This window comes from Molossus molossus, unplaced genomic scaffold (genome assembly GCF_014108415.1).
Source record: "Molossus molossus isolate mMolMol1 unplaced genomic scaffold, mMolMol1.p scaffold_m16_p_12, whole genome shotgun sequence".
NCBI classification, from domain to species: Eukaryota; Metazoa; Chordata; class Mammalia; order Chiroptera; family Molossidae; genus Molossus; species Molossus molossus.
Window position 1 is genome coordinate 71,671,097 of NW_023425347.1, and position 27,445 is coordinate 71,698,541.

Below are 27,445 nucleotides of genomic sequence, written 5' to 3' on the forward strand. Positions count from 1 at the left end.
AAAAGGATAATAAAGGAAAATTATTAACAACTGTATGCTCATAAATTTGATATGTTAGATAACAAACTGGACCAATTCCTTGAAAAAAACAATCTACTAAAACCCACATGTAGCCCTGGCCAGTTTGGCTCAGTGGTTGGAGCCTGAGGCCAGTGGACCAGAGAGTCCTGGGTTCGGTTTCCGCTAGGGGCACATACCAAAAAAAAACACAAAAAACCCATATGTAGAAATAAATAATCTGACTAGGCCTATCTATGTTAAAGCAATTGATTCAGTTATCTTTCAAACAGAAAGCACTTGGCCCAGATGAGTTCACTGGTGAGTTCTATCAAATATTTAAGGGGAAACAATGATACCAATTCTCTACAATCTCTTCCAGAAAATAGAAGCAGAGAGAACACCTCTGAAGTTATCCAGTGAGGCCAGCATTACTGTAATACCCAAACCAGGTAAAGATAATACAAGAAAGGAAAACTACAGACCAGTATCACTCATGAAGATAAATCTAAAAGTCTTCAGCAAAATATTAACTAATTGGCTCGGCCAGTGTGGCTTGGTTGCTTGTCATTCCATGCACCAAAGGTTGCTGGTTTAAGTCCTAGTCAGGGCACATGCCCAGGTTGTAGGCTCTATCCCTGGTAGGGGGCATGCATGAGGCAGTTGATCAATGTTACACTCTCATATCAATGTTTCTCTTTTTCTCTCCTTCCTCTCTCTCTAGAAATCAATAAAAATATTTTTTAATTTAAAAAGTACATTAGCTAGCCCAGCCAGTGTGGCTCAGTGGTTGAGCATCAATCCATGAACCAAGAGGTCACCAGTTCAATTCCCAGTCAGGGCACATGCCTAGGTTGTGAGCCAAATCCCCAGTGGGGAGCATGCAGGAGGCAACCAGTCAGTATTCTCTCATCCATGTTCTATCTCTCTCTCCCTCCCCCTTCCTTTCTCTTCAAAATCAATAAAGGGGGGTAAAAAAGAGCCTATACCTACCATTGTACTTAATGGAGGAAAAATTAGGTGCTTTCCCCTGAAAATCCTGTATGAGACAAGAATGTCCTGTCTTACCAATCCCACTGAACATCATGCTGGAAGTTCTAGCTAATGCAATAAGACAAGAAAGGAAATAAAAGGTATACAGCCTTTTATTTGGGTCAGTGGGTTGAGTGTCATTCCATGGACTGAGAGGTCTGAGTTTGATTCCCGGTCAGGGCACATGCCCGGGTTGCAGGCTCAATCCCCAGTAGGGGCATGTAGGAGGCAGCTGGTGGATGTTTCTCTCTCACATCGATGCTTCTATATTTCTCTCTATTCGTCTCTCTCTAAAAAACCAATAAAAACATTTTTTAGCCCTGGCCGGTTTGGCTCAGCGGTTAGAGCATCAGCCTGCGGTCCAGAGAAACCCAGGTTCAGTTCCCACTAAGGGTATGTACCTCAGTTTGTCCCTGGCCCTGGTTGGGTCGTGCGGGAGGCAGCCACCCAATATGTCCCTTTCATGTCAATAGTTCTCTCTCTCTCTTCCTCTCTCTTCCTCCCACTCTATCTGAACAAAAGATGAAAAGGTGTCCTCGGGTGAGGATAAAAAAAAAAAAATTTTAAAGTATACGGATTAGGAAAGAAGAAATAAAACTGTCTTTGCTTGCAAATGACGATTGTTTATGTAGAAAACCTTAAAGAATCAACAGTAAACTGGAACTATGTGAAGTGATTATACCAGTGATACAAGGTTAAGATACAAAAGTCCATTGCTTTCCTACATACCAGCAATGAACAATCAAAATTTGAAATAAAAAAACACAAGCTCTGGCCTGTACAGCTCAGTTGGTTGAGCATCATCCCATATTTCAAAAGGTCACTGGTTCAATTCCCGGTCAGGTCATATACCCAGGTTGCAGGTTCAGTCTCAATCAGGGCATGTGCAGGAAGCAACCAATCAATGTTTCTCTCTCTGCCCTCTCCCTCCCTCTCAAAAATCAATACGAACATTTAAAAATATATATCTAACAAAATATGTACAATATTTATATGAGGAAAACTATAAAATTTTGATGAAAGAGATCAAAGAAGATCTAAAAAAAATAGATGTTTCATGTACATAGAGAGGAAGACTCAATATTATTTTTATGTCAATTCTTCCCAACTTGATGTATAGACTCAATACAATCACAACCAAAATCCTAGCAAGTTATTGTGGATATTGACAAACTCTTTCTGAAGTTTATATGGAAAAGCAAAAGACCAAGAATAGCCAACACATATTAAAGAAGAAGTAGCTTGGAGAACTAACACTACCCAACTTTAAGACTTATTATAAAGCCCAGCCGGTGTGGCTCTCTGGTTGAGTGTCACCCCATGCACCAAGAGGTCACTGGTTCAATTCCCAGTCAGGGCACACGCCCAGGTTGTGGGCCAAATCCCCAGTGGGGTCCTGCAGGAAGTGGCCAATTGATGTTCTCTCTCATCAATGTTTCCAACTCTCTCTCCCTCTCCCTGCCTCTCTTTTTAAAATCAAAACCAGTTTGGTTCAGCAGTTAGAGTGTCAGCCTGCGGTCCACAGAGACCCGGGTTTGGTTCCCGCTGAGGGCATGTACCTTGGCTGCAGTTTGTCGCCGGCCCTGGTTGGGTTGTGTGGGTGGCGGCCACTCGATGTGTCCCTTTCACATCGATGTTTCTCTCTCTTCCTCTCTCTCCTTCCCGCTCTATCTGAATAAAAAATGGAAAAATGTCCTCAGGCGAGGACATTTTTATTTTATTTTAAAAATAAAAAATAAAATAAAATCAATAAGGAAAAACTATTTTTAAAAAAAGACTTATTATAAAGCTACAGTAATCAAGACAGTATGGTATTGGCAAAAGAATAGACAAATAGCCCCTGGCTGGTGTGGCTCAGTTGGTTGAGTGTCCCATATACCAAAAGATTGCCAGTTGATTCCTGGTCAGGGTGCACATGCCTGGGTTGTGTGCTCAATCCCCTGTCAGGGGTGTGCAGGACGCAGCCATTCGATGTCTCTCTCGCATCTATGTTTTTCTCTCTCTCCCTTCCCCTTAATCTCTCTCTAAAAATCAGTAAAAAAAAAAATTAAAAATAAAAGGATAGACAAATAGGTAAATGGAACAAGATAACGAGCTCAGAAATAGACGCACACAAATACTGATATTTGACAAAGGAGCAAAGAATAGTCTTTTCAACAAATGGTATTGGAAAAACTGGACATCCACACACACACACACAAAAATGAATATAGACACTGACCTTACACCTTCCATAAAAATTAACTCAGAATGGATCATAGACATTAAAATGCAAAACTATAGAACTTACAGAATATAACAGAAAATCTAGGTGGCTTGAGTTGGCAGTGACTTTTTAGATATAATAATAACAACACAATCCATGAAAGGAAAAAAATGATAAGTAGGACTTCATTAAAATGAAAAACTTTGCTCATTAAAAAACTCTGTTAAGGCCCTGGCCAGTTTGGCTCAGCAGTTAAGAGTGTCAGCCTGCAGACAAATGGTCACAGGTTCGATACCCACTCAAGGGTACGTACCCGGGTTGCAGGTTCGATCCCTGGCCCCAGTTGGAGTCATGCAGGAGGGGGCCAAGTGATGTTCCTGTCTCCCATCTATGTTTCTCCCTCTTTCTTTCTTCCTCCCTCCCTCCCTTCTACTCGATCTAAAAAAATCAATGGAAAAATATCTTCCAGTGAGGATTTTTAAAATGTATGAAAAAAGAAAAATACTGTTAAGAAACTAGAAAGGTAAGCCACAGACTGGGAGAAAATATGTGTAAAACACTTATCTGATAAAGGATTTGTATCCAAATATACAATTAATACTTAAAACTTAACAATAAAAGAACATACAACTGAATTTTAAAATCGGCCAAACCCGTGTGGCTTAGTGGTTGAGTGTTGACCCATGCACCAAGAGGTCTCCGGTTCCATTCCCAGTCAGGGCACATGCCCAGGTTGTGAGCCCATCCCCAGTGGGGAGCATGCAGGAGACAGCCAATCAATGTTCTCTCTCATCGATGTTTTTATCCCTCTCTCCCTCTCCCTTCCTCTCTCTAAAATCAATGAAGAAAAAAAAATTTTTAAATGAATAAAATGGGCCAAAAACTTGAACAGATGCCTCACCAAAGAAGATATACAGGTAGCTAACAAGCATATGAGAAAATGCTCAGCATACATCATTAGGGAAAAGAAATAAAAGTGAGATACCACTACATACCTATTAGAAATGCCTATCAAAACCCAGACAACACCAAACATTGATAAGGATGCGGAGCAATAGGAACTCTGTTTGGGAATGCAAAAGTTGCAGTCAGTTTGGAGTATAGTTTGGCAGTATTTTACAGAGCTAAACATAGTCTTACCATATGATCCAGCAATTGCACTCCTAGGTATTTACCAAAATGAGTTGAAAACCTATGTCCACACAAAAACTGGGACACACATATTTACAGCAGTTTTATTTGCAATTGCCAAGCACTGGAAGCACCCAAGGTGTCTTACAAAAAGTGAATGGATAAATAAACTGATATGTCTATACAATGGAATATTATTTACCAATAAAAATAAATGAGCTATCAAGCCACAAAAAGACATGGAGGAAACTTAAATATAGATTGCTTAATGAAGGAAGCCAGTCTCAAAATGTTACATACTATAATTTCAAATACATGGCATTGTACTTGGCAGAACTATAGAGACAATAAAAAGATCAGTAGTTGCAGGAAGAATGAAGAGAAGGATGAAATAGGTAAATGTAGCATAGGAGAATTTTAGAGCAATGAATCTATTCTGTATGATACAGTAATAGAGGATCTGTGTGATACTGTGCATTTGTCAAAAATCATAGATCTGTACAACCACAGTGGACCCTAATGTAAAGTATGGACTTGAATTAATGTATGAATGTTGGTTTATCCAATGTACCACACTAATGTAAAATGTTAATAATAGGGGAAACTGGAAGCGGGGAAATGGGGTATATGGGAACTCTATATTATCTGCTCAATTTTCTGTAAACCTAAAACTGCTTTAAAAACAAAGTCTGTTAATTTTAAAAATTGTTTTTAGAGCTGACAGGAGAAAAAGGTAATCTCTCCCATAATCCCGACACCCAAAGATAACTACCACTAAAACATTTGCATAAATATTCTATTCATTTCTATTCATATGTATGTATACACATACACTATACACACACTGCTACTTAACTTTTTTTTACAATAGTAGAATCATAGAATAGTACCTATACACAAATTGTTTATAACTCTCACAACAACCATAAAAGGTTATTGTTTCCATTTTATAAATGAAGTAACTGAGCTGGTAAATAGCTGAACTAAGTTCAGTTTCCAATGTATTTTATTCCAAAGCATATGTATTCTTACCACTACTTTGTAAAACATAAGACCTACTTTTTGTTCTATCTTTAACATTTTACCCCTTTATAAGATATACCAATCTTTCATACACCATACTGCCTTCATGCAGTGACCTTCACTTCTGATGGTATACATGCTCTTCCTGTGGAATGTTCCTTAACTCTGTGCCCTAGTACTTTGTTTAAAATCCTTGCCTACTGAATAGGAAGTGGTGGCCCACCTTCTTTTTTGCTCCAGGGAGGCAAACAAGGGGACTGGCATACTTTTTTGGCAATAATATGGCTCCTGTCTTCTGTATAAGCAGCTCCCAAATTCAGGTGTTCATGAAAATTATTTCTGAGACCTAAAGATCCTGAGAGAAAGAAGAGTGAGAGGTAGAGGCACATGAAAAGGTGAAGAGAAGTGAATTCATGTGGGTGCCTGGGGGAGGAAGCAGCCTCCAGTGGTGGGGTCAGTGGAGACAGAGCTTGATCATCCAGAAAGGATGGTAGTATGCAGAAGCATTCAGTGAATTGATAGCACCAGTTCAACCAGTATCAGCGGATCTTCGGAGAAGCTTTAAAGAAGACCCTGTTCCTGCTCCTTCTCTTGGTACCTATAGGGGACACTCTGAGGCTCCGAACAATCCTGGAAGCAATACAGAAGCACATCCATTCTTCCTCCCTCATCTTCAAACTGGCCCAAGATGCATTCAAGATTGCTACTCCCACGGACAGTAGTACTGACAGCACCCTGCTCAACGTGGCCCTGGAGCTGGGGTTACAGGTATGGAGGAGTGGGCCATCCCAGCTTTAGGCTTCTGGCCTAGTGACAATTAACAAAAGATAAGATCTCAGGGGAACTGGGCATAGGCCAAGTCTGGTTCTTTCTGTGTCCCCACAACACAACTTCTAGCTTGGCACAAGGTAATAACTCTATAAATTGGGCTCCATTTTGAAGTTAAGTCCAGAAGCAATGTAGCTTTAGGCTCCATGGGGTCCCCATCTTCTCCCCACCCCACTCCCATTCCTCCAAGTTAAACAGGGTGTGGTAAATAAGGACTTTATTTGTTTGAGGTCATCAGTGACACCTTCTATCTGTTTTGTAGGGGGTGTGGGGCTGAAATTAAACAAACCTGTCTGTACTTATTAGGGGAGAGAGGGCTGTTTAAAACACCAATAAATACTTGTTGCTTAAAGAAATGGGAAGGTGAAGTAGGGAGAGGGAGTTCTTAACAGTTATGCTTAACTCACCAGGAATGTCTCTTTTTTGCCCAGGTGATGAGGATGACCTTATCAACCCTTAACTGGAGACGCCGGGAGATGGTGCGGTGGTTGGTGACATGTGCTACAGAAGTGGGTGAGTCTCCCACCTCCCTCTACCCCCAGGGTAAAGGAGTTCCTGGGCCCTGCTCTTAGGACAGGACTACAAATCATTAGAGCTCTCATATTCCTATTACTGATGGCCTAAGAAAGGATGGGGCTACTGGTAGAAGATGGCCTCTGTTTAGCCAGCCCAAGCTTGCCCAAGTTCTGCCATCTCTGCTTGGACTATACCCTAATGTCAGCAGTACTTATCCCTCTGATCAGAGACATCTGAGAGAATGAATTTTAACCACTAGTACTCAAGTACACGCTTGTGAGGTGGTTGACCCAGTGGTTTGGTCCCAGTCTCTGTCCATACTTCTGAGAAACTCCAAACAACTTGGAGGCTCAGAACCCCTTCTAGAGCCCAAAGCCCTAGCACAAGACTCTACCCAGAGAGACCACACTTCAGCTAGAACCTCCAGGCAGATCTGTGACCCTTGCTTTGGGGCAGGCAAACCACAGGCTCTGCTGCTCCATCCTTGTGAGGGGCTAAGAGCACCTGCTGAAACTTTCCATCCTCTGACCTGGGGAAGGAAGGGATGGCAAGAGACCCTAAACAGGGTTTGGCCATCCAGGATGCTCCTCTTGCCATGGTTTGCCTCAGATCATCTCAAGGCTGCTGAGAAGGGAGAACTCATCTCTGCAGGCCAAATTCTGACCCCAAAGGGTAATCTGGGCAGACCTGGATCGGGATCATAATGGCCACAGCTGAGCTCAGGCTCTCCCTGACAGGTGTGCGGGCCCTGGTGAGCATCTTGCAGAGCTGGTACACACTCTTCACCCCCACCGAGGCTACTAGCATTGTGGCTGCCACAGCCGTATCCCACACCACTATCCTGCGCCTCAGTCTTGACTATCCACAGCGGGAGGAACTGGCTAGCTGTGCTCGCACGCTGGCCTTGCAGTGTGCTATGAAGGATCCACAGAGCTGTGCCCTATCAGCCCTTACACTCTGTGAGAAAGACCACATTGCCTTTGAGGCAGCCTACCAGATCGCCATTGATGCTGCCACTGGTGGCATGACTCATTCACAGCTGTTCACCATTGCCCGCTACATGGAGCTCCGTGGCTATCCGCTACGTGCCTTCAAGCTGGCCTCACTAGCCATGAGCCATCTCAACCTAGCCTACAACCAAGACACCCATCCAGCCATCAATGATGTACTCTGGGCATGTGCCCTCAGTCATTCTCTGGGCAAGAATGAGCTGGCGGCCCTCATTCCCCTGGTGGTGAAGAGCGTGCACTGTGCTACAGTGCTTTCAGACATCCTGCGGCGCTGCACAGTGACTGCACCTGGCTTGGCTGGCATCCCAGGTCGCCGCAGCTCTGGAAAGCTCATGTCCACTGACAAAGCTCCACTGCGCCAACTGCTGGATGCCACCATCAATGCCTATATCAACACTACACACTCACGCCTGACACACATCAGCCCTCGCCACTATGGGGAGTTTATTGAGTTTCTGAGCAAGGCTCGGGAGACCTTCTTGCTGCCGCAGGATGGCCACCTACAGTTTGCCCAATTCATCGACAACCTCAAACAAATTTACAAAGGCAAGAAGAAGCTGATGCTGCTGGTGCGAGAGCGCTTTGGCTGAGAAAGCAGACAGCTCACTGCTGGGGCAGCCTGGGATCCCAGGTACTATCAGGTCAGGCAGAGGACACTGAAACACTTGTCCACCCTGAGAGGACTCTAAGCACCTGTGGCTGAACTAAAGGACCACAGGGCTGAGCATGGGGAGAGTCCAACTCTAGCCAATATGCCTGCCTTGGCAAGATTCTCACTATAGCCCACTGTTCCTGGAGGAGCTGGGCCCTGCAGATCGATCAGAAACCCTACAACATGCCACCTCACGCCCCTATATCCTGCGTGTGTCCTGGGCATTGGCCCTCTCTCCCTTGGCAAACACAGAACACTGTTCCATCTCAGGGATTGCTTAACCAGAGAAACAGAAGCATTTATGGTACTGTAAATATTATAGTATATGTGTTGCCAATTACATTGTAAAGTTGTAACTATTTATAATTCTGGTTCTAATTTGATGGGTACTTGAAATAGCTGTGGTTGGGAAGATAGGCTTGTTTTCTGAGGAGACTCATAACCATTTCTCAGGTTTCCTGTGCAGAGTATATGCTGTTGGCAGTGGAAGAGGAGAGGTGGCAGGGAGAAAAATGGCCAGTTAAAATAAATTCCAAGTCTAGTCTATGCAGAAACCCCATTCCACAGACGGCATCTGTAGCCCTGTGGTGGGTGAGGGCCAGGGCCAGGACAGGACTTAGACTTTTGCTGTATAAAGCCATGAGGACGCTGAAGCTCTTGCTCCTTCCTGCCTCATACAGTCTCTAGGAGCCTGCTGAGCTCCTGAGAAGCAAGTGCAGGGAGAAGGTGGAGGACTAGGAGGCCACTGAGCTCATAATATTCATCTGCTCTGGTCACCTTTGTGTTAAAGAGTGTCTTATTTCATCTCTAGTTATGTATGTGTATGTGTATATATCTGTATGGCCAAGTACATATGTCTGTATGCTTAGATATACCTGTGCATGCCTGTATGTGCACATGTGTATCAGTGTCTGTGTGAATACATGTCTGTGTGTTGGACTGTTTCTGTGTGAGGGTATACACATTTGTGAACATGTAGAAATACTTATCAGTATGTGTGCATTCATGTTTGTTGATGCATGTTTAGTGTGTATCTGGGCACACATGAGTGCATGTGTATAAACATGTTTCTGTGTGTATGCCTGCTCTTCATAAATCTGTCTTTACATGTGTAACTGTGTAATTTTCAACATGTAGGTATGTCTGTGAATTCATGTTTGAAGATCTGCATGAATGTGGCTCTTCTTTTTTTGCCAGATCTGTCTTCCCAATTCCTCTTAGTCTCCTTAGTCTCTCTCACCAGCTAAACATGTTCCCCATCTCTGTGCCTCCTTTATTCTCCCACCAAACAAATTTCTAAGCACTAGTCTCCCTCTACCTTAAGAGTGGCTTCATCAGCTCCTCAGTTCTCTTCTTACCCTGTACTTGTTTTCCTCCCCTGCCTCTCTACCTCAAGCTTCCTCTGCCTGCTTTTGTCACAGTCCCATTGGTTGCTGATTTGGAGGCTAGGCTAGGATGCGTTTGGCCTTTCCCTTTCTGACTAGTTTCTAGCCCTAGTGGGCAACCCCTGTATTAGCCCTGGCTGACTGACCTCCAGTGTATGATGTTCCTGCTACCTTCCTGCCCCTATGCTCAACCTGGAATTGTTACAGGAGGTAGCAAGGGCATTCAGAAGAGTCATTTGGATGCCAGTGTCTTGGTGTTTACTATTTTATGTTTTAGTTCCTGAGTAGGGGGTAGGGTGTGATAGAGAAAGGGTGGTATAGCTAGAGTGTGAACTAAGGACTTGTCTGCTCTATTTTCCTTTCTTTTACAAACTATGTCACCTTTTTCCCCCTTCCACTCTAGCCAGTAAATTGTATTTGCTGTTTGTGGCTAATGAAGTCTTACTGTTCAGCCATGGGCCCCTACAACCTCTCAGCCCAATAGGTTGGTTTAAAAAAAAGCCACTCCCATTTCTGTGTCACAATTGCCATTTTTTAGCAAGTATGTGAACTCAGTGCTTTTCTATAAATAAATAATGGATCACAGAAAGGATCATTTTTGTAAAATCAGAAATTGTGTCTCAATAAATGAGGTTTTTCTCTCTCTTCTACATTGCCCTGGCTGGGACAGGGAGCTGGTTGGATGGTGTAAGGAGATGTGGAATGACAAATGAAGAATTTCTTGCCACACTAGACCCCTCTCCAGAGCTCACAGCCAACTCAGAGTCTTGTCCCATGAAATAAGTACCACCATAAAGGGCAGAAACACTAAGATCCTGAGAAAATTAGAGGGTATGCTCAGAAAAGAATGCAGCCCAGCCGGTGTGGCTCAGGGGTTAAGTGTGGACCCATGCACCAAGAGGTCACTGGTTCCCAGTCAGGGCACATGCCCAGATTGTGGGCCCAATCCCCAGTGGGGGGCATGCAGGAGGCAGCCAGTCGATGTTCTCTCTCATCGATGTTTCTATCTCTCCCTACTTCTCCCTTCCCCTCTCTCAAATCAATAAAGAAAAGAAAAATATTTTTTTAAAGAATGCAAAGCAACCCTAAACCCCATAGGGACTTTTGGCTTCAGAGGCCTTCTCATATCAGTGATGCAAGTCTAAGACTCTAATCCTAAGCAACCTAGCCCTGTCTTTATGTCCTCCTATCGTTTGGTATCAAAGCTGAAGGCTTCTCAGCTTCTCCCTGCTAAGAAAGACTCCTGTCTTCCTTGAAAGGGCTCTCTGAGGTATTCTAGCCATTCCTGTGCCACTCTCTGATCTACACTCCCTTCTCTCCCCAGACACAAAGCCCTGTCAGTTTGGCCTCATAAGCTGTGGGAACCCCATTTCTCTTCAAATGTCACAGCTCCAGTTGTTAGGAAGCTCTACCCAAGCCCATGTAGCTCTGGGGCTTGAAGATCTGAGGTCAAGATGATGGTAAGGGCCCTGACAGTACATATTCCAATATCTGAGTTCCCACAACTTTGGGAGAGGATGCAGAAAGAGACCCCAAGGAAGGAACAGAGGCTGAGAAGGAATTGAAGATAAGGCCACAGATCTTTCACTAACAAAACCACATACTAGACTCCAACTCTGAGATTTTTATTATCCTGGAAACAATCTTCTTTGTTGGTAGTACTTGAGGGGGAGAAATGTATGCTCAGTTCTGTCGAAGCACACGTGAGTATCTGTGCACGGCATCCACAAAGGTTCCAACATGTTCTGGGTCCATGTCAGGGTAAAGTCCATGGCCTAGGTTGGCAATGTAGCGCTGTGGCCCAAAGTCATCCAGCATCTGCCGCACCAGCCGCCCAATCTCCTCCTGGGGGACCAACAGGGCATTGGCTACAGGGAGGACCAGCAAGCCTCTGTCCTCCCTATATATAGTAGTAACACACATATATATAGGCATGATTCTACTCAGTGTTATTCCTTCAGTCATTAATTTAAAATATTTTATTGGATGCCTAGAATGGGCCAGGCACTAAGAGAACACAAATAAACAACAATAAAAAGAAATTCTGGCCTCCTTAGAGTTCACAGGGTGTGTATGGAGTAGAGGGGAGAGACAGACATAAAAACACATAATAATACAACTATTCCACAGCCATAGAGTGCACAGAGACAAACTCACAGACATACATAGGGACCCTGGTTGTTACCTCAGGTGCATACAGGGCACAGGGGTCCAGGTTGCCCTGCAAGGTCACGTTCTTCCCCACACGTTCCCTGGAAGCAGAGTTAGTGCTATGTTCTGGTGACTGCACGTATGGCAGCTATACCCCCTCTACTTCACCTTCCATTACTGACCGGGCTTTCTGCGGGGCAACTGTCCAGTCAAGCCCAACCACCTCGTAGCCAGCCTGAGCCAGCTCCTCCAGAGCAAAATGTCCATCCTTAGCAAAGATAATCTGAGGGAAAGAAAGGGTAGATTTCTAAGCCTACAGAGGAGGGCCTTGCTTTGCCTACTAACCTATCTCAGCTGTAGCTTTGCTGCCCTCCAGTGGTCACTTCATTCCATGCAGGACTTAAAAATTCCAGTCACACCTTCACTCTATCCCCATTCTTACCATGGGCACTGGTGCTAGGCCTGCTTCCTGCAGTCTGGCCTTTACTCGCTTGGCCACATCACGGATGTAGGGCAGTGCAAACTTACTGAAGAGCAGTGGGCCAAGGTGCCCTGCGTGGGACTCAAAGAGCTGCAATGCCTACAGTTAGGTAGTGGTGAAGAGAAATACTTAACACACAAAAAGGAAATATCTCAGGCCCCACACAAAGAATTAACCTTAATTTTCCCTGAGTGACTTCAACCCCTGATACTGCCTAAGCCTGAAAACCCAGTTTCAGTTCAAAAGTTTTGTCTTTCCCTCCAGATCCCAGTGCTACTAGCTTTGATCTTTGAACACACAAAACATTAAGCCCCCCTGCCAGTGTCAAAGTGGACTTAGCTCCTCCAGCCAGATCAGTACAAACCAAGCTTCTTTCATGCCTGGCATTAAGACACCTATCCTCTCTCAGGTGTAGGGAACTATGTTGCTTCTGGTCCTTATACACTAAACCCTAGCCTATTTGTCTCTCCCTCAGGACTCACCTGGGCACCAGCAACCACTTGTCCCACCAGATATGGTACCAGAGCATCAGTGAGGATGCGAAGCAGCTGGTGACTGGCCTTCGGTCTCTGGTAAAGCCAGCGCTTGGCCTGAGCCATGGTGCTTGAGCTGCCACCCTCAATCATGTATGTCATCAGAGTCCACTGCAAAGGATACAAAGAGAATGACACAGGTGTATATGTCTGACACTTCCTTCCCTTTTCTACACCAGACCTGCCAGAGTGATTTTCCCTTGCCCAAGTACCTGCCCTATCCTACATTACCGGGGCACCAGCAAAGCCAATCAGTGGCACACGTCCAGCCAGCCGATGTCGAGTGAGGGTGATGGCCTGGAATACATAGGCCAGCTCAGAGACCACTGCTGCTGGATCCCGGAGGCGCTCTAAATCCTGCTCTTCTCTTAATGGCTCTGGGAAACTGGGACCTTTGCCAGGCACCATGGTCACCTCCATGCCCAATGCCTGGAGGGAGAAAAAAAAATCTGTGTTCCCAACCTGTAAGTCTAGGAGGAAAGACTTTGCTCAGACTATGCCAGGAAAGAGGAAAGGAGAATAAAGCTCAGCCTAACTCCATATCTTCCAGCCTAAGTTTTTCCCACTGTCCGATGAGGTTAAGTGTCCATCTTGTACCTTGACTGTCTTTTCCCTTTTTCATTCAGAATCAGGTTTCAGTGGGTACCTGGGGTATAACAAGGATGTCGGAGAAGATGATGGCAGCATCCAGAGGGAAGCGACGCAGTGGCTATAGGAAATAGAAGGCTGGTGGTTAGATGGTGTGCTGAGAGCATAAATCCCTCCCTCTTTTGTGGACCCCTCACCTGCAGAGTCAGTTCACAGCATGCCTCTGGGGATCGACAGGTGCTGAAAAAGTCCTGGGCAGCTCGAGTTTCCCTAAACTCTGTAGACAAGAGAGGGAAGGCAGGGCTCAACCTTGAGGAACTTCTAGAGCCCTCCCCTGCATCTCAAAAACATTTTGCCTTCCAAAGTTTTACCTAGACTCCCAAGCCCTGACCCTGACCTGGTAAGTAGCGGCCTGCCTGCCGCATGCACCAAACAGGAGTGTAGTCAGTGTCTTCTCCCCAGGCTGCTCGCAGGAATGTGTCATTTTTCAGTTCCGGAAAGCCTTGGGGTCTGGAGGTTGGGTGGGGGGTGGGGGTGTAGGTATCAGTAAACTAAGCTAAAGGTTAGGGAAGACTCCGGTTCTTAAGGCGGATTCAGTCCAGCACTGTTATCTGTTTTCCCCAGACCAGCTCCCAAGCTGTGGCTCCCGGCCCATTATGCCTCTTCTCTGCCTATCAGGTAGGGCACAAGACTACAAGGGCCGGCGCTGTGGGGCCTCTACCCTACCTACACACAGTCCCAGCTTCCCCAAGCTCAAAGTCTCTAGAAAGACCGGGGCGGGCAGAAAGGAGAGTTTGAGGGTCTCTGGACCAGAAAATCACAGGAACAGGGGAGTATAACGGTCTGTTCCGGGTCTCGGGGCTAGTCAAGAAGGGATCAGAGTTGACGGTCCGGGAATAGGGGTCCTAGCTGAAGATTAGAAAGTCCTGGGGGCATCCCCCCAATGAAGGTCTGGGGGACGGAATCCAGCTAAGCGGACCCTGGGATGGTCTCAGGAATCCATAGTTGGAGGATTTTTCGGGATTCCAGACACCGGGGTTCGGGTTAGGGACGCTCCAAGGGGAAGGGGATATGGGGTAAGAAGCCTTGCTAGCCACACCGCGCGTGGTTCAGAGAACTCACCCCAACCCGTTCGCCTCCATGATTAGATGCCTGTAACAGCGAGCCAGTCTCACTTAAACCTGAGTCTGAGCCGGCCCCTCCTCAGGCTCCACCCCTTCTTGGACTGAGCCAAGGCGGTGGCCATGTTGAAAGTCACGTGATCAGACTCTAGCTGCGGGTAGGATCTCCTACTTCACTTCACCATGAAGTCCGTTGTAGCGACGCAGCAACAAATACGTACCCCAAAAATAACTTCCCTCTAAACCGCACGTTCCGGTAGCTTGAGGAATTTGCCCTCCTCTAATGGCCTAGGAATCCCAAAGGCTCAGCCTAAGTCTCACTTTCACTCCCACAGTCCATGATTGCAACAATCTTTTATGCCTGGTTGGACCAGGCAAACATACAGTGGATTATGGAACCAAGCTGTACAGGAAACTAAAATCATTACGTTACCTACTAAGAGCCTATAATACGTGTGAAAGTTACAGTGGTAAGATAGCCCCTTCCAAACTGATGGGGAAAAAAAGAAATCAGCAATCACAGTAATAAACGTGTTTTTAAAAAAAATATTTTTAATGATTTTGAGAGAGAAAGGGAGAGGAACAGAGAAATATTGATGTGACAGAGAAACGTGACGTCATTTGGTTGCCTCTGATCAAACCCACAACCTGTTCATGTGCCCTGACCAGGAACTGAACCTGCTACCTTTCAGTCCATGGGACCGCACTCAACCAACTGAGCCACACCACCAGCTGGAGCATAATAATACATGTTTTAAGGAGAAAAAGCTAGCCTTGGCCAGTCTGGCTCAGCGGTTAGAGTGTCGGCCCACTGACTGAAGTGTCGCGGGTTTGATTCAAAGGCAGTACCTGGGTTGCAGGTTTGATCCCCTGGGGCTGTGAGGGAGACAACCAAATCCATGTGTCTCTCTCACATGGATGTTTCTTTTCCACTCTCCCTCCCTCCCTTCTACTCTCTCTAAAAAAATCAACAGAGCCCTGGGCGGTTTGGTTCAGCGGTTGGAGCATTGGCCTGTGGTCTGGAGAGATCTGGGTTCGGTTCCCGCTAAGGGCACGTACCTCGGTTGCAGTTTGTCCCTGGCCCTGGTTGGTCATGTGGGTGGCGGCCACTCGATATGTCCCTTTCATGTCGATGTTTCTCTCTCTCTCTCTCTCTCTCTTCCTCTCCCTCCCTCCCACTCTATCTGAACAACAACAACAACAAAAATGGAAAAATGTCCTCAGGTGAGGATTAAACAAAGAAATAAAGAAATCAACAGAAAGGATTAACAAAAACAAAAGAGGAAAAAGCTAGAAGCAACTAGCAAAGGATCCTTGATTAATTGGGGAAAGCAGTGGGGTTGTTCCAAGCACATGGAACAGCATATGTAAAGTGAAGAGGCAAAAGAACAAATGGCTATTATTCAAGAGGTTGGAGATGTCTACAGTGTTCAGGTTATGCAGGCCCTTGTGAGGTGCATTTGTTCACTTTATTCTGTAGTAGTGCAACAGCATACAAATAGCTTGAAGAGAAGGAAAAAGAAGCACTGTGTTCCCAATTTTCTAGGAAGAAAAAAACTCTAAATTACATGGGATTATTTATTATTTATTTCCTAATAACTTCAATTATTTAAAAACTATATAAAAACAAAGTTTCCACCCTGCCTGGTGTGGCTCAGTTGGTTAGGTGTCTTCCCATGCACCAAAGCGTTGCTGGTTCGATTTCTGGTGGGAGGCATGCAGGAGGCAGCAGATTGATGTTGTGTTCTCATATCTATGTTTCTCTCTCTCTCTCTCCCCCGCTCCCTTCTCTCTCTAAAATAAAACTATTAAAAAAACCCACAAAGTTTCCACCTAAGTGTCCATCAACAGCTAACTAGATAAAATATTGTATATACATACAATATAATTCAGCCATAAAAAGAACTTGTTCTGATACATGCTACAACAATGTTTTCTTTGTTTGTTCGTTTTGTTTAAAAAAATTTTTTTTTCTTGCCCTGGCTGGTTTGGCTCAGCGATTGGAGCATTGGCCTGTGGACCAGAGAGGCCCATGTTCAATTCCCACTAGAGGCATGTACAAAAAAAAATTTTTTTTCTTTATTGATTTTTAGAGGGAGAGAGAGATAGAAACATTGATGAGAGAGAATATTGATTAGCCGCCTCCTGCATGTCCCTCACTGGGGATCAGGCCCACAACCTGGGCATGTGCCCTGACTGGGAATCGAACCAGTGACCTCTTGGTGCATGGGTCGATGCTCAACCACTGAGCCACACCGGCTGGGCACATTGTTGTAACATTATGCTGAGTGAAATAAGACAGACACAAAAAGACAAGTATTGTATAGTTCCACTCTCATTAGAATAGGCAAATTCATAGAGGCAGAAAGTAGATTAGAGTTTACCAAGGGCAGGGGAGAGGAGGCAATGAAGAGTTAATTGCTTAAAGGGTACAGAGTTTCAGTTTGGGGTAATGAAAAAGTTTTGAAAATAAATAATTGTGCAATTAAAGTGGTGAAAATGGCAAGTTTTAAATTTTACCACAATTTTTAAAACTTAATGTAATATATCAAAAACCATTGGCTTGTACAGTTTAAATGGGTGAATTGAATGGTATGTGAATTATATTTCAAGAAAACTTCTTTTAATGGAGGGAAGGGACAGAGTTTCCTTTTCCTCCATGACTGTACTTCATCAACATCTTCTTTCCATCTTTTTGCCTCCTCCCTTCCTATCTAGGCTTTTCCTCTCATTTGGTTCAGAATTACTGGGAGAAACTGGATAATGATCACCAGTATCCTGGGATTTGGAGTAACAACCAGGATTAAGTTTGAGTGACTCAAGACTGTCAGTGGCAGGGCTGAGGAGGAGTTTATTCTCCCAATCATTAAGTCACACTGTCACTAGGATGGGGAGCCAGAGAAGGATGTCTAGAAAATTTTAAAAGATTCTTCTGGTTGTAGTATGACTTATTGGTGAGGAGGCAAAACAGAAAGCCAGAGGACCAAAAAAATGGCAGTTGCAATAAGAGGGTAGTGGCTTGAATAAGGGTGGTACTAGTGGGGATAAAATGGTAGTAGAAATGGGGATCACGAAGGGGAGATTGATCAAACAGAAACTACTGAACTTGGGTCTAGTTGGCTGGGTGGGAGACACAGGGGCAGGTAATGTGTATGGTTGAAGATCCGAGTACTACAGAGGGCAATATGTGAGGTGCGCTTAGTCCAGAACATACGGTGAAGGCTGGCCGAGGGCGGGGCAGAGCTTAGTGGGAAGCTCAGTCAGCCGCTGCTCCTAGAGCCGGGTCGGGTCGTTCCTGCGCTTCCTTCTGCCACTTCGCCATGGCGGGCCCCGGCCCGGGCGCGGCGCTAGAGACCCCACGGCAGCTGCTGGGTCGAATACGCTTCCTGGCAGAGGCAGCGCAGAGCCTCCGCGCTGGACGGCCGCTGCCGGCGGCGCTGGCTTTCGTGCCGCGCGAGGTGCTCTACAAGCTTTACAAGGACCCCGCGGGACCCTCGCGTGTGCTGCTGCCGGTGTGGGAGGCGGAAGGCCTGGGGCTGCGCGTGGGAGCTGCGGGCCCGGCCCCCGGTACCGGCTCAGCGCCCCTCCGTGCTGCCAGCAATAGCATCGAGCTCCGGCGCGGCTCCTGCGTGCGCACCACCGGCGAGGAGCTGTGCAACGGCCATGGGCTCTGGGTGAAGCTGACCAAGGTGCTCCCTGGCCTGCCCTGAGCCCCGCAAAAGACCCCCGGGGCCTGGGAAGCCCCTGGCTGTTCCTCTCCCCTCCTTGTATTCAGTTGGCATTGCGTTCGGTGCCCTTTGCCTTGGGCTGGGCAGTTCCCTGACACCTGCCCATCTGACGCATCCCGGTAGGAGCAACTGGCAGAACACCTGGGCGACTGCGGGCTGGAAGAAGGCTGGCTGCTGGTGTGCCGCCCGGCAGAAGGCGGGGCCCGCCTCGTACCCATCGACACTCCTGACCACCTCCAGCGGCAGCAGCAGCTTTTTGGCGTGGACTACCGCCCGCTACTCAGGTATTACAGTCGGAAGAGCAGGGCTTGCTATCAGTCGTCCGGGCCCCCAAGGGTTGGAAAGTAGTCTTGCACCACCCTTCAGTGAGATAGAACTAAGGCAGGGTTCAGAGCAGGAAGGGGTGTGGTCTGAAGAAGTTGGGGTGGGGCTTCTGGTGGTGTAGTTTGGAGGAGATAGAGCTCTGGATAAGGTTCCAGGCCTTGGGGGACATTGTCCTGCTTCGAACTGATTTATCCGCATCCCACCCCACCCCCCACTCTGCCCACAGATGGGAACAGGTGGTGGACCTGACATACTCACATCGCCTTGGATCCAGGCCTCAGCCCGCCGAGGCATACACGGAAGCTGTGCAAAGGCTACTGTGAGTGAGCTGAGGTGGGATGGGGAGGAAGAAGCCCCAGGTCTGTACACGACCTAATTAGGGATTTGGGATTGCTTAGCTATGTGCCCCCGACGTGGACCTACGAGTGTGACGAGGACCTGATCCACTTCTTGTATGACCACCTGGGCAAGGAGGATGAGAACCTGGGTAGTGTGAAGCAGTATGTGGAGAGCATAGACGTTTCCTCCTACACGGTGAGTGCTGGGACTCCTCTCACCCCAAGCAAGAGGAGTCATATCTTGCTAGATTCAGAACCCTCACCTCTAGACCAGGGTTAAACCTGAATCCCCATAGGCCAGACTCAGTCCAGCCCCCCATATTGGAAATCCTATAGGAACCCTTAGACAATTCCATCCATACCAGCTGCTCATTTAACCCAGATCCTCTGTGTTTTCTCTCCTCCCTGACCCAAAGCACACTCCCAGTGCAAGGAATGGGGGTAAACACTTATTCCACCTCTCTACCCCTCCCCAGGAAGAGTTCAATGTGTCCTGCCTGACAGACAGCAATGCAGACACCTACTGGGAGAGCGATGGGTCCCAGTGCCAGCACTGGGTGCGGCTTACCATGAAAAAGGGCACTATTGTCAAGTGAGTGGGCTCTAAGTCGGACAGGGTGGTGGGCCATGTGTCCGTGGATGTACAGAGACCCATGTGCATATTTTGACCCCCTAGGAAGCTGCTACTCACAGTTGATACCACAGATGACAACTTTATGCCTAAGCGGGTGGTGGTCTATGGGGGTGAAGGGGACAACCTGAAGAAGCTGAGTGACGTGAGCATTGACGAGTGAGCAAGCTGGCTTGGGTAGGAGGTGGGGCATGATCTTAGCAATGAGGACTGGCCCAGCTTGGAAGGTTGGGTTAGACCCCAGCAATCCCTGAAGGCAAGGAGTATCCAAAGTGTCTCACATCTCTCCCCTCAGGACCCTTATTGGGGATGTCTGTGTCCTGGAGGATATGACTGTCCACCTTCCAATCATTGAGATCCGCATCGTGGAGTGCCGAGGTGGGGCTTAAGCCTATAAGGAGGGAAAAGGAGACCTATTGTGTAGGTGATGGCTAGCTGGCAGTTTGTGAGGAGACAAGGGGGTGGGCTTGGAGTTGAGATGAAAGTGATAGCTGAACTACAGGATTTGGCACTTTGGGGCCTGAGCCAGGTAGAAGGTACTGTGCCTTAAAACCATAGAGATGTTAAGGCTCATCTGGAAGAGGAACTGATTTGGGACCCTCAGGCATTCCAACAATTATAGTGGTGGACAGAAGAACCAGCAAAGACTATAATAATCAGAAATAGGTGAGTAGAAGGGGATCCCAAATGTCCCAAGTGTCTAAGGGCAAAAGGTGATAAAAGACTGAGCATTAAGGAGACTTTCTCAGGTCTGAGGATCAAGGAGGCAACAGGCACAATAAGTAATCTCGCTCTGGCTCCTTCCTCCAGATGACGGGATTGATGTGCGTCTTCGAGGGGTCAAGATCAAGTCATCTAGACAACGGGAGCTAGGGTTGAATGCAGACCTTTTCCAGCCCACCAGCCTGGTGCGATATCCACGCCTGGAAGGCACAGACCCAGAAGTGCTATACCGTAGAGCTGTTCTCCTGCAGAGGTGGCTGTGGTCCTGGGCCTGCCAAGCCCTTCCTTTCCCCCTATCCTGAGCCTTGTTTCTCTATGTGGAGGAGGTCCTCAAGGTCTTATACTATAAGCTGTTGCACTTCAAGTGTCAGAGCAGCCCCTGGGCCCTGGCTGCTCCTGTACCTGTGTGTTGGGGATTGAGGGGATCTGACACCATGCCAAACTCTTTAGCTGCAGTTACCTTTACCCACCCACCCCAGATTCATAAAGATCCTAGACAGCGTCCTGCACCACCTGGTACCTGCCTGGGACCACACGCTGGGCACTTTCAGTGAGATTAAGGTGAGCCTGGCCCATCCAGTGCTGATCTTGGCAGTGGGCTCCCCCTTTCTGCTCATGCAATCATTCACTCTTCAGTAGAGAGTTCTTAAAACCTACTGTAGTCCTGGACCTTTGCTGGGCTCTGGGTACATAGGAAGAAAGCCAGATGTAGTAAAAATTTAGTCTTTCTGGTGCTATTCCCCAGATAGTGTGTGTGAAACACTGGAAAGAGCTGGAGGAGGAACAGTGACAGCATGGATAGAACAGGTTGCATAAAATGTGCACACTAGGAGTTACTAGCAACTCTACATAATGTGAGAGAAGAACACTAGCAGCATTTTTAGACGGGAGACGGTGTAATTGTGGCATGGGGATGAGGCTGGGAGGGAGTGGGCAGGTAGCAGAGGGCACTGTGGCTGTGATGCAGGGACTTTGTCCCAGGTCAGTGGAGCCATTGAAGGTTTTTTGTTGTTTTGTTTTTAATCCTCACCCGAGGATATTTTTCCATTGATTTTTTTTTTTTTTTTTTTAGAGAGAGAGGAAAAAAAAAGAGAAACCTGTATATGAGAGAGACACATTGATTGTTTGCCTCCTGCAAGGCAGGGCTGGTGCTGAGCCAAACTGGCCAGGGCACCATTGAAAAGGTTTTAAGTAAGGTAATGATAAAGTTGGATTTGTTTGTTTGTTTGTTTGTTTGTTTGTTTGTTTTAGAAAGCTCCCCCTGGTGGCTGGCCTAAGGCAGGGACTGGAAGCAAGGTCAGGGATGGACTAGACTTGGACTAGAATGGTAGCATTAGGTCCAGGCATAGAGGAAGGTTCCAGGGCCTGGACAGAGACTGACTGCCTACCAGTCTACTCTGGCCACCTTTTCTCACCAGCAAGTGAAGCAGTTCCTGCTGCTGTCACACCAGCGGCCAAGCCTGGTGGCCCAGTGCCTGCGTGATTCAGAGAGCAGCAAGCCCAGTTTCATGCCACGCCTGTACATCAACCGGCGCCTTGCCATGGAACACCGTGCCTGCCCCTTAAGGGACCCTGCCTGCAAGAATGCTGTCTTCACCCAGGTCTGGACTACCTTGGGTTGTACTGAGGGAGGGTCAGTAAGGGGCTCAGGGGGCTGGGCCAAGAGGAACCTGAGCAAGGTCATTGGGCAAGAGTGGGGCCAGGTCTTGACACAGGCTTTCCTACACCTCCTTCCTCTTTCCTCTGCTCCAGGTTTATGAAGGTCTCAAACCCTCTGACAAGTATGAAAAGCCCCTGGACTACAGGTATGGGATGAGGGTGAGGGGCTTACCCAGAGCAGACATGTACACATATATACCTACACACTGCCTGTGTCACCCTTCACCGTTACCCCTCTGTAGCCCTACTCCTGGCTGGTGTCTGGGTTGGTGAATAGTCCTGAACCCCAGCCCAGCATGATGACAGAGGTCCATCCCTATTTACAGGTGGCCCATGCGCTATGACCAGTGGTGGGAGTGTAAATTCATTGCAGAAGGCATTATTGACCAAGGTGAGGCCCTGAGGGAGGATAGTAAGCGTCCTGCCCTAGTTAGAGTGGTAGAGGCTTCTGGGGTCACCAGCTAACCAAGATAGGGAACCCACTTTTATTTTTCCATTGTTTGGGCTAGAGGTCTTGAGTGCCCCACCTGAGGGCATCTGTCTGTCATTTCAGGGGGTGGTTTCCGGGATAGCCTGGCAGACATGTCAGAAGAGCTATGTCCTAGCTCGGCAGACACCCCTGTGCCTCTGCCCTTCTTTGTGCGCACAGCCAACCAGGTAATCTCTCACCCGTACCTCCCAAGTTGTTTCTGCTGTCTTGTCTCTGCAAACCTCCCAGATACCAGGCTGAGCTAGAAGGGGAGCAGAAGAGGGTCCAAGTTGCCCTGGGCTAGCCTCTGGGCAGATAGGGAAGAGGGAGCCATTATACATTCAGAAGGATCATTCAGGGCCCCCAATGGAAGGTGTTCAGGGAAGTCTTTGGGAGACTCTCAGGCAACAAAGTAGTAGGTCCATCCTATGCCATGCTGACAACTCTGTCTTGGGGGCAGGGCAATGGCACAGGTGAGGCCCGGGACATGTATGTGCCCAACCCCTCCTGCCGAGACTTTGCCAAGTATGAGTGGATTGGACAGCTGATGGGGGCTGCCCTTCGGGGTAAGGAGTTCCTGGTGAGTAGTCTAATCTCCACCCCATCAAATCAGCCCTGGCCCCTGGAAGGAAGAAGGAGCAGCCAAACCTGGGCAGCTCAGTATGAGAAGACGTTAATGAATATTTGTCCCATAGGTCCTGGCTCTGCCTGGTTTTGTGTGGAAGCAGCTGTCAGGTGAGGAGGTGAGCTGGAGCAAGGACTTCCCATCTGTGGACTCTGTGCTGGTGAGTAAGGCTTGGAGCTAGTGTTTCCTCTGCCCAGCCCCTGAAGCTTGCTGTTCCCCAGGGCTGTCCTAAACTCTCTTACTACACACATGCTCCCTCTCCAGTCCCATCTACTCCCATGGTTTCAACTACTATCCATATTCTGGTGACTCCTAAATCTTTACCTCCAGCCCCAGCCTCTCTCTGAAGCCTAGGACCATCTATACATCTGCCTGCTGGATGTCTGCCCTGAGATGGCACCTTAAGTTCAGCACACACTTCATCTCCCCAGTCTACTGCCCTCTAGAGCTCCCTGTGTCAGAACTGCACTGCCACTCACCCCTTTCCCTGCCAAGGCCCTCAGGCTCACTCTTCATTTCTCCTTCTCCTTTGCCTCTCACATTCTGTCACATCTCCTTCTGGAATCTGTCTACTTTTTCCATCTCACCACTATCCCCCGGTTCAAGCCACCTTTCTTTCTAACCCAACCACAAACTACAAAGGCTAGTGTCCCTGTCTGTTCTTACCTATCTGTTCTCTAACAGCTAGAGTAATTCATTTCAGACTCCTTATTTAAACCCTTTAATTGTTCTGCCCTGAGCTTAGGATAAAATGCAAAATCCTTACATGATCCATGTATATGTGGCCACTTGGTTCACATTCAGGTTCCAGCCAAACAGATTGCTTAGGCCTTTTGTTCTTCCCATCTTTTTTCCGATATTCTCTCTCCTGACTTCCTTGTAGTCCAGCCAATTCCCAGCCACCTTTGGGTCTCAGCAAAGATGCCATTTCCTCCAGGATGCCTTTCCTGGCCTCCAAGCCTGATTACATGTTGTCTTGTTGCTTTCACAGCCCTTACACTGATCCCCTCACCTCTCTTGTGGCCTGGTTATCTGTCCTGCTTCCCTGTGAGCATCTTGAGGAAAAACAAAGACTGTTTCCACAATGAAAAGCTGGCCTTCCTGCCTCTCTCCAACCCCTAGGTGAAGCTCCTGGAAGTGATGGAAGGAATGGACAAGGAGACATTTGAGTTCAAATTTGGGAAGGAACTAACATTCACCACTGTACTGAGTGACCAGCAGGTGGTGGAGCTGATCCCCGGGGGTGCAGGCATCGTGGTGGGATATGAGGATCGTTCCCGTTTCATTCAACTGGTGCAGAAGGCTCGGCTAGAGGAGAGTAAGGAGCAGGTACTGCCCAGAGACCAGAACAGAGAGCTTTGGACAGCTCCTAGTAGCCAAAGCCTAGCCTGATAAGCCACCAGTACCCAATCCCAAGAACAATGGCCCCCATCATCCCTCTGCCCCACTTTCCTGTCGATCAGTGGAGTGCAAAGATACCCCTAGTGCTTAGCAAAGACCATGTCCCATTATCTCCATGAGTGGAGACCAAGTAGCCCACCACACAGTGAGCTGGAACTTGTACCCTCTTCTTCAGCCAGGCCTTTTCCTTTCTCCACAGGTGGCAGCCATGCAGACAGGTCTGCTGAAGGTGGTGCCGCAGGCTGTGCTGGACTTGCTGACCTGGCAAGAGTTAGAGAAGAAGGTGTGCGGGGACCCAGAGGTCACTGTGGATGCTCTGCGCAAGCTTAGTGAGTGTGGGACAGGGCAGGGCACTGCAGCACCAGGTAGGACTTAAGGGTTGTGTCTGTCAGGACACAAAAATGAATTCTGGCCTTGTCCCTACCAGCCCGATTTGAGGACTTCGAGCCATCTGACACACGCGTGCAGTATTTCTGGGAGGCACTGAACAACTTCACCAATGGTCAGTGGTAGAGGGCAGAGTGATACCTGCGTTCAACTCCACTTGTGGGATACAGAATCAGGCTGTAAGTATAGGCACTGATTTCTTGCTCCATTCAGAGGACCGGAGCCGCTTCCTGCGTTTTGTCACGGGCCGAAGCCGTCTGCCTGCACGTATCTATATATACCCGGACAAGCTGGGGTGAGTGTAGAGTGGAGGTCTAAAGGAGCTGTGGCCAGACTTCTGCTCAGCCCCTCCCCCCCCCACATACATGTTAAACCCTTGCCCTGTGCCCCTACAATTCTTCCTGATCTGTGGTTACTCTACGCCTCCAGCTGTGAGACCACAGACGCACTGCCCGAGTCTTCCACCTGCTCCAGCACCCTCTTCCTACCACACTATGCCAGGTGGGTTTCCTTGGTTCCAGCCCAGAGAGTGGGGAGTGGGAGAAAGGTGATATTCTAGGGTGAATGAAATGCTGAAGTGTACTATTTGGAGCCCCATCCCCCCTGGTAGTGGTAGGGGCCCTCTACACCTGGCACTGATCAACTCCCTGCACCCTACCTCCGGCAGTGCCAAGGTATGTGAGGAGAAGCTCCGCTATGCGGCTTACAACTGTGTGGCCATTGACACCGACATGAGCCCTTGGGAAGAGTGAGTCGGCACCAGGGGGCAGCTGTGGGCCTGCAGTGTCCCACTCACCCTTGCCTAGGGCAAGACACCTCGCCTAGACCAGCTGCGGCAGGATGCAAGCTGATGCACTCAGAAAAAGCCAGCACACTCAGCCCCTGTGTGTGGTTGCTGAGGGGGCAGTGAGTTGACACTGGTGGCCCAGCCCCGCAGACACACAGGCCCTGTGTGTAATGGGGCTTGCTTCCTGAGTTATTTAGCCTTTGTGAGAGGGAACCTTCCACAAGCCCAGCACAAGCTGCCAGGCCTGAGTTACTTGAAGGAGGCCTTCTAGCTCCCTAACCTCCATGGACTTCGCTTTAATTTTTGGCTCCTCTTTTTTTTTCAATCTGTGTTTTTCTCCGGCTTCAGCCTGGACTGAAAACAAAAACTACAGAGAGTGGTGGAATCTCCTCCCCAAACAAGGCGTCAGGGATAGATAGAGAGTGATGATCTTCCTCCTTAGTTACCTGCCCCAAGAATGAAGACCCCTCCCTCATATACTGGTCTTTTCCTCCTCTCCCTCAATACCCAATGTGTGAGCTCTCTCCTTCCTCCAACCCAGTCTCAAGTGATGAAGCACCACTACCTTCTCTGGCTCAGAACCTACATTAACTCAACATTAAATCTTTACTGCCACTACTGTCCAGTATTAATCACTTCTACATCACCACCAGCCTGACTCCCTGTCTGCTGTCTCACTCCCAAGATTTTGCACAAGTTAAGGCCAGTTATGTCCTCTCTGAAATCTTCAATAGCCCCTCTTTACCCAACTCAAAAATAAAGCTTAGACTTTAAACCTACTTCTAGGCCTTATCCATATCCCTGCCTCACCTCTTCCTCCCTTAAGGGCCTCCATGACACTCCATCTAAGAATGTCTTGCATGTGGGAAAAGTTCAATAAATGGGTGAATTCATTCCTTTAGAATGTGTTTATTGGGCTCCTGAGGGATGTTAGAAAAGGCTTTTCCAGGACTTCAGGGTCCTGCCAGGAGCCAAGGAAATGTGTGTCAAGTGGGAGTAGTGGGCTTCTTCGTGGCAAACATTAAATCTGGAGCTGAGCAGGGAAATAAAGACACCCCCCCCCACACACACACACACACACACACTACCCAGAAGGGAAAAAAAGCTGGCCTGGTATCATCTGGGATGGGTGTGGTGATTTGGAGGATGGGAGTCTTCCTTCAGGAACCAAGTGGGCAGAAGAATTTGACATCTTATAGGGCAAACCCTGAGGTGGCTGATAAACCACCCAGGTAAGGATTTTGACAGAAGAGGAGGCAGCAGCATTGCTACCCACACCATGCCGCTTTCAGTTCCCACACAACTAAGGTGCAGTCTTAAAGAACAAAGTACCCAGTGAAAAAAGTGTGGATACAGCCCCCTCACACAGTGGGCAGTCACCCTCAAACAGTCCCAAGTAGCATGCAGAGAGAGGGAGAAGGGACAGGAGGAGGTATCGCTCCCACTGAGCCCTGAAGCTGCTATGGCTGGAAACTTCAAATGGTGCACTGGGCCCCTCCCCGCCCCCGAGGCCTGTCTCCCATAACTCTGAGTCTAACATGCCAGGGGAGCCTCCCTGGCAGCTCTCTTGCTGCTGCCCAATCCCTGATTGGTTTGTTTGTTTGTTTATTTGTTTGTTTGTTTGTTTGTGGTACGTGCACCTAGCAGGAACCGAACCCGGAACTCTCTGGTCCCCAGGCCGATGCTCAACTGCTGAGCCAAACTGGCCAGGGCCCAACC

General features: G+C 47.8%; 4 protein-coding genes across 4 annotated transcripts in view; 3 read left to right on the forward strand and 1 right to left on the reverse strand.

Annotated features, from left to right (window-relative positions):
• Nucleotides 1–10,365, forward strand: part of ZSWIM5 (zinc finger SWIM-type containing 5) — a 184,973-nt gene extending 174,608 nt beyond the window's left edge. Inside the window, exons 12-14 of the mRNA XM_036256434.1 lie at nucleotides 5,994–6,157; nucleotides 6,649–6,730; nucleotides 7,471–10,365. Coding sequence (XP_036112327.1) covers nucleotides 5,994–6,157; nucleotides 6,649–6,730; nucleotides 7,471–8,333 — 1,109 coding nt within the window. The 3' untranslated portion in view covers nucleotides 8,334–10,365. The remainder of the gene's footprint in view (nucleotides 1–5,993; nucleotides 6,158–6,648; nucleotides 6,731–7,470) is intronic.
• A 1,019-nt stretch (nucleotides 10,366–11,384) lies between these two features.
• UROD (uroporphyrinogen decarboxylase) lies at nucleotides 11,385–14,772 on the reverse strand. The gene is made up of 10 exons (XM_036255478.1): nucleotides 14,656–14,772; nucleotides 13,931–14,043; nucleotides 13,731–13,810; nucleotides 13,592–13,654; nucleotides 13,177–13,374; nucleotides 12,895–13,056; nucleotides 12,374–12,511; nucleotides 12,114–12,214; nucleotides 11,966–12,032; nucleotides 11,385–11,625 (listed from the first exon to the last, which is right to left on the reverse strand). Exons 1-10 carry the CDS (start codon nucleotides 14,673–14,675, stop codon nucleotides 11,464–11,466), a joined length of 1,104 nt encoding a protein of 367 aa, XP_036111371.1. The 5' UTR covers nucleotides 14,676–14,772; the 3' UTR covers nucleotides 11,385–11,463.
• A 3,151-nt stretch (nucleotides 14,773–17,923) lies between these two features.
• Nucleotides 17,924–26,607, forward strand: HECTD3 (HECT domain E3 ubiquitin protein ligase 3). Its single transcript, XM_036255446.1, has 21 exons — nucleotides 17,924–18,343; nucleotides 18,506–18,666; nucleotides 18,933–19,025; nucleotides 19,105–19,240; nucleotides 19,521–19,636; nucleotides 19,721–19,834; nucleotides 19,971–20,053; nucleotides 20,486–20,651; nucleotides 20,878–20,959; nucleotides 21,817–21,999; nucleotides 22,151–22,203; nucleotides 22,384–22,448; nucleotides 22,611–22,714; nucleotides 22,987–23,106; nucleotides 23,222–23,311; nucleotides 24,274–24,480; nucleotides 24,752–24,881; nucleotides 24,980–25,054; nucleotides 25,153–25,234; nucleotides 25,369–25,440; nucleotides 25,607–26,607. The coding sequence occupies exons 1-21, from the start codon at nucleotides 17,975–17,977 to the stop codon at nucleotides 25,689–25,691; spliced, it is 2,586 nt and encodes an 861-aa protein (XP_036111339.1). The 5' UTR covers nucleotides 17,924–17,974; the 3' UTR covers nucleotides 25,692–26,607.
• Nucleotides 25,369–27,445, forward strand: part of EIF2B3 (eukaryotic translation initiation factor 2B subunit gamma) — a 124,641-nt gene continuing 122,564 nt past the window's right edge. Inside the window, exon 1 of the mRNA XM_036255447.1 lies at nucleotides 25,369–25,440. The gene's annotated coding sequence lies outside the window, so the exon portion shown is untranslated. The remainder of the gene's footprint in view (nucleotides 25,441–27,445) is intronic.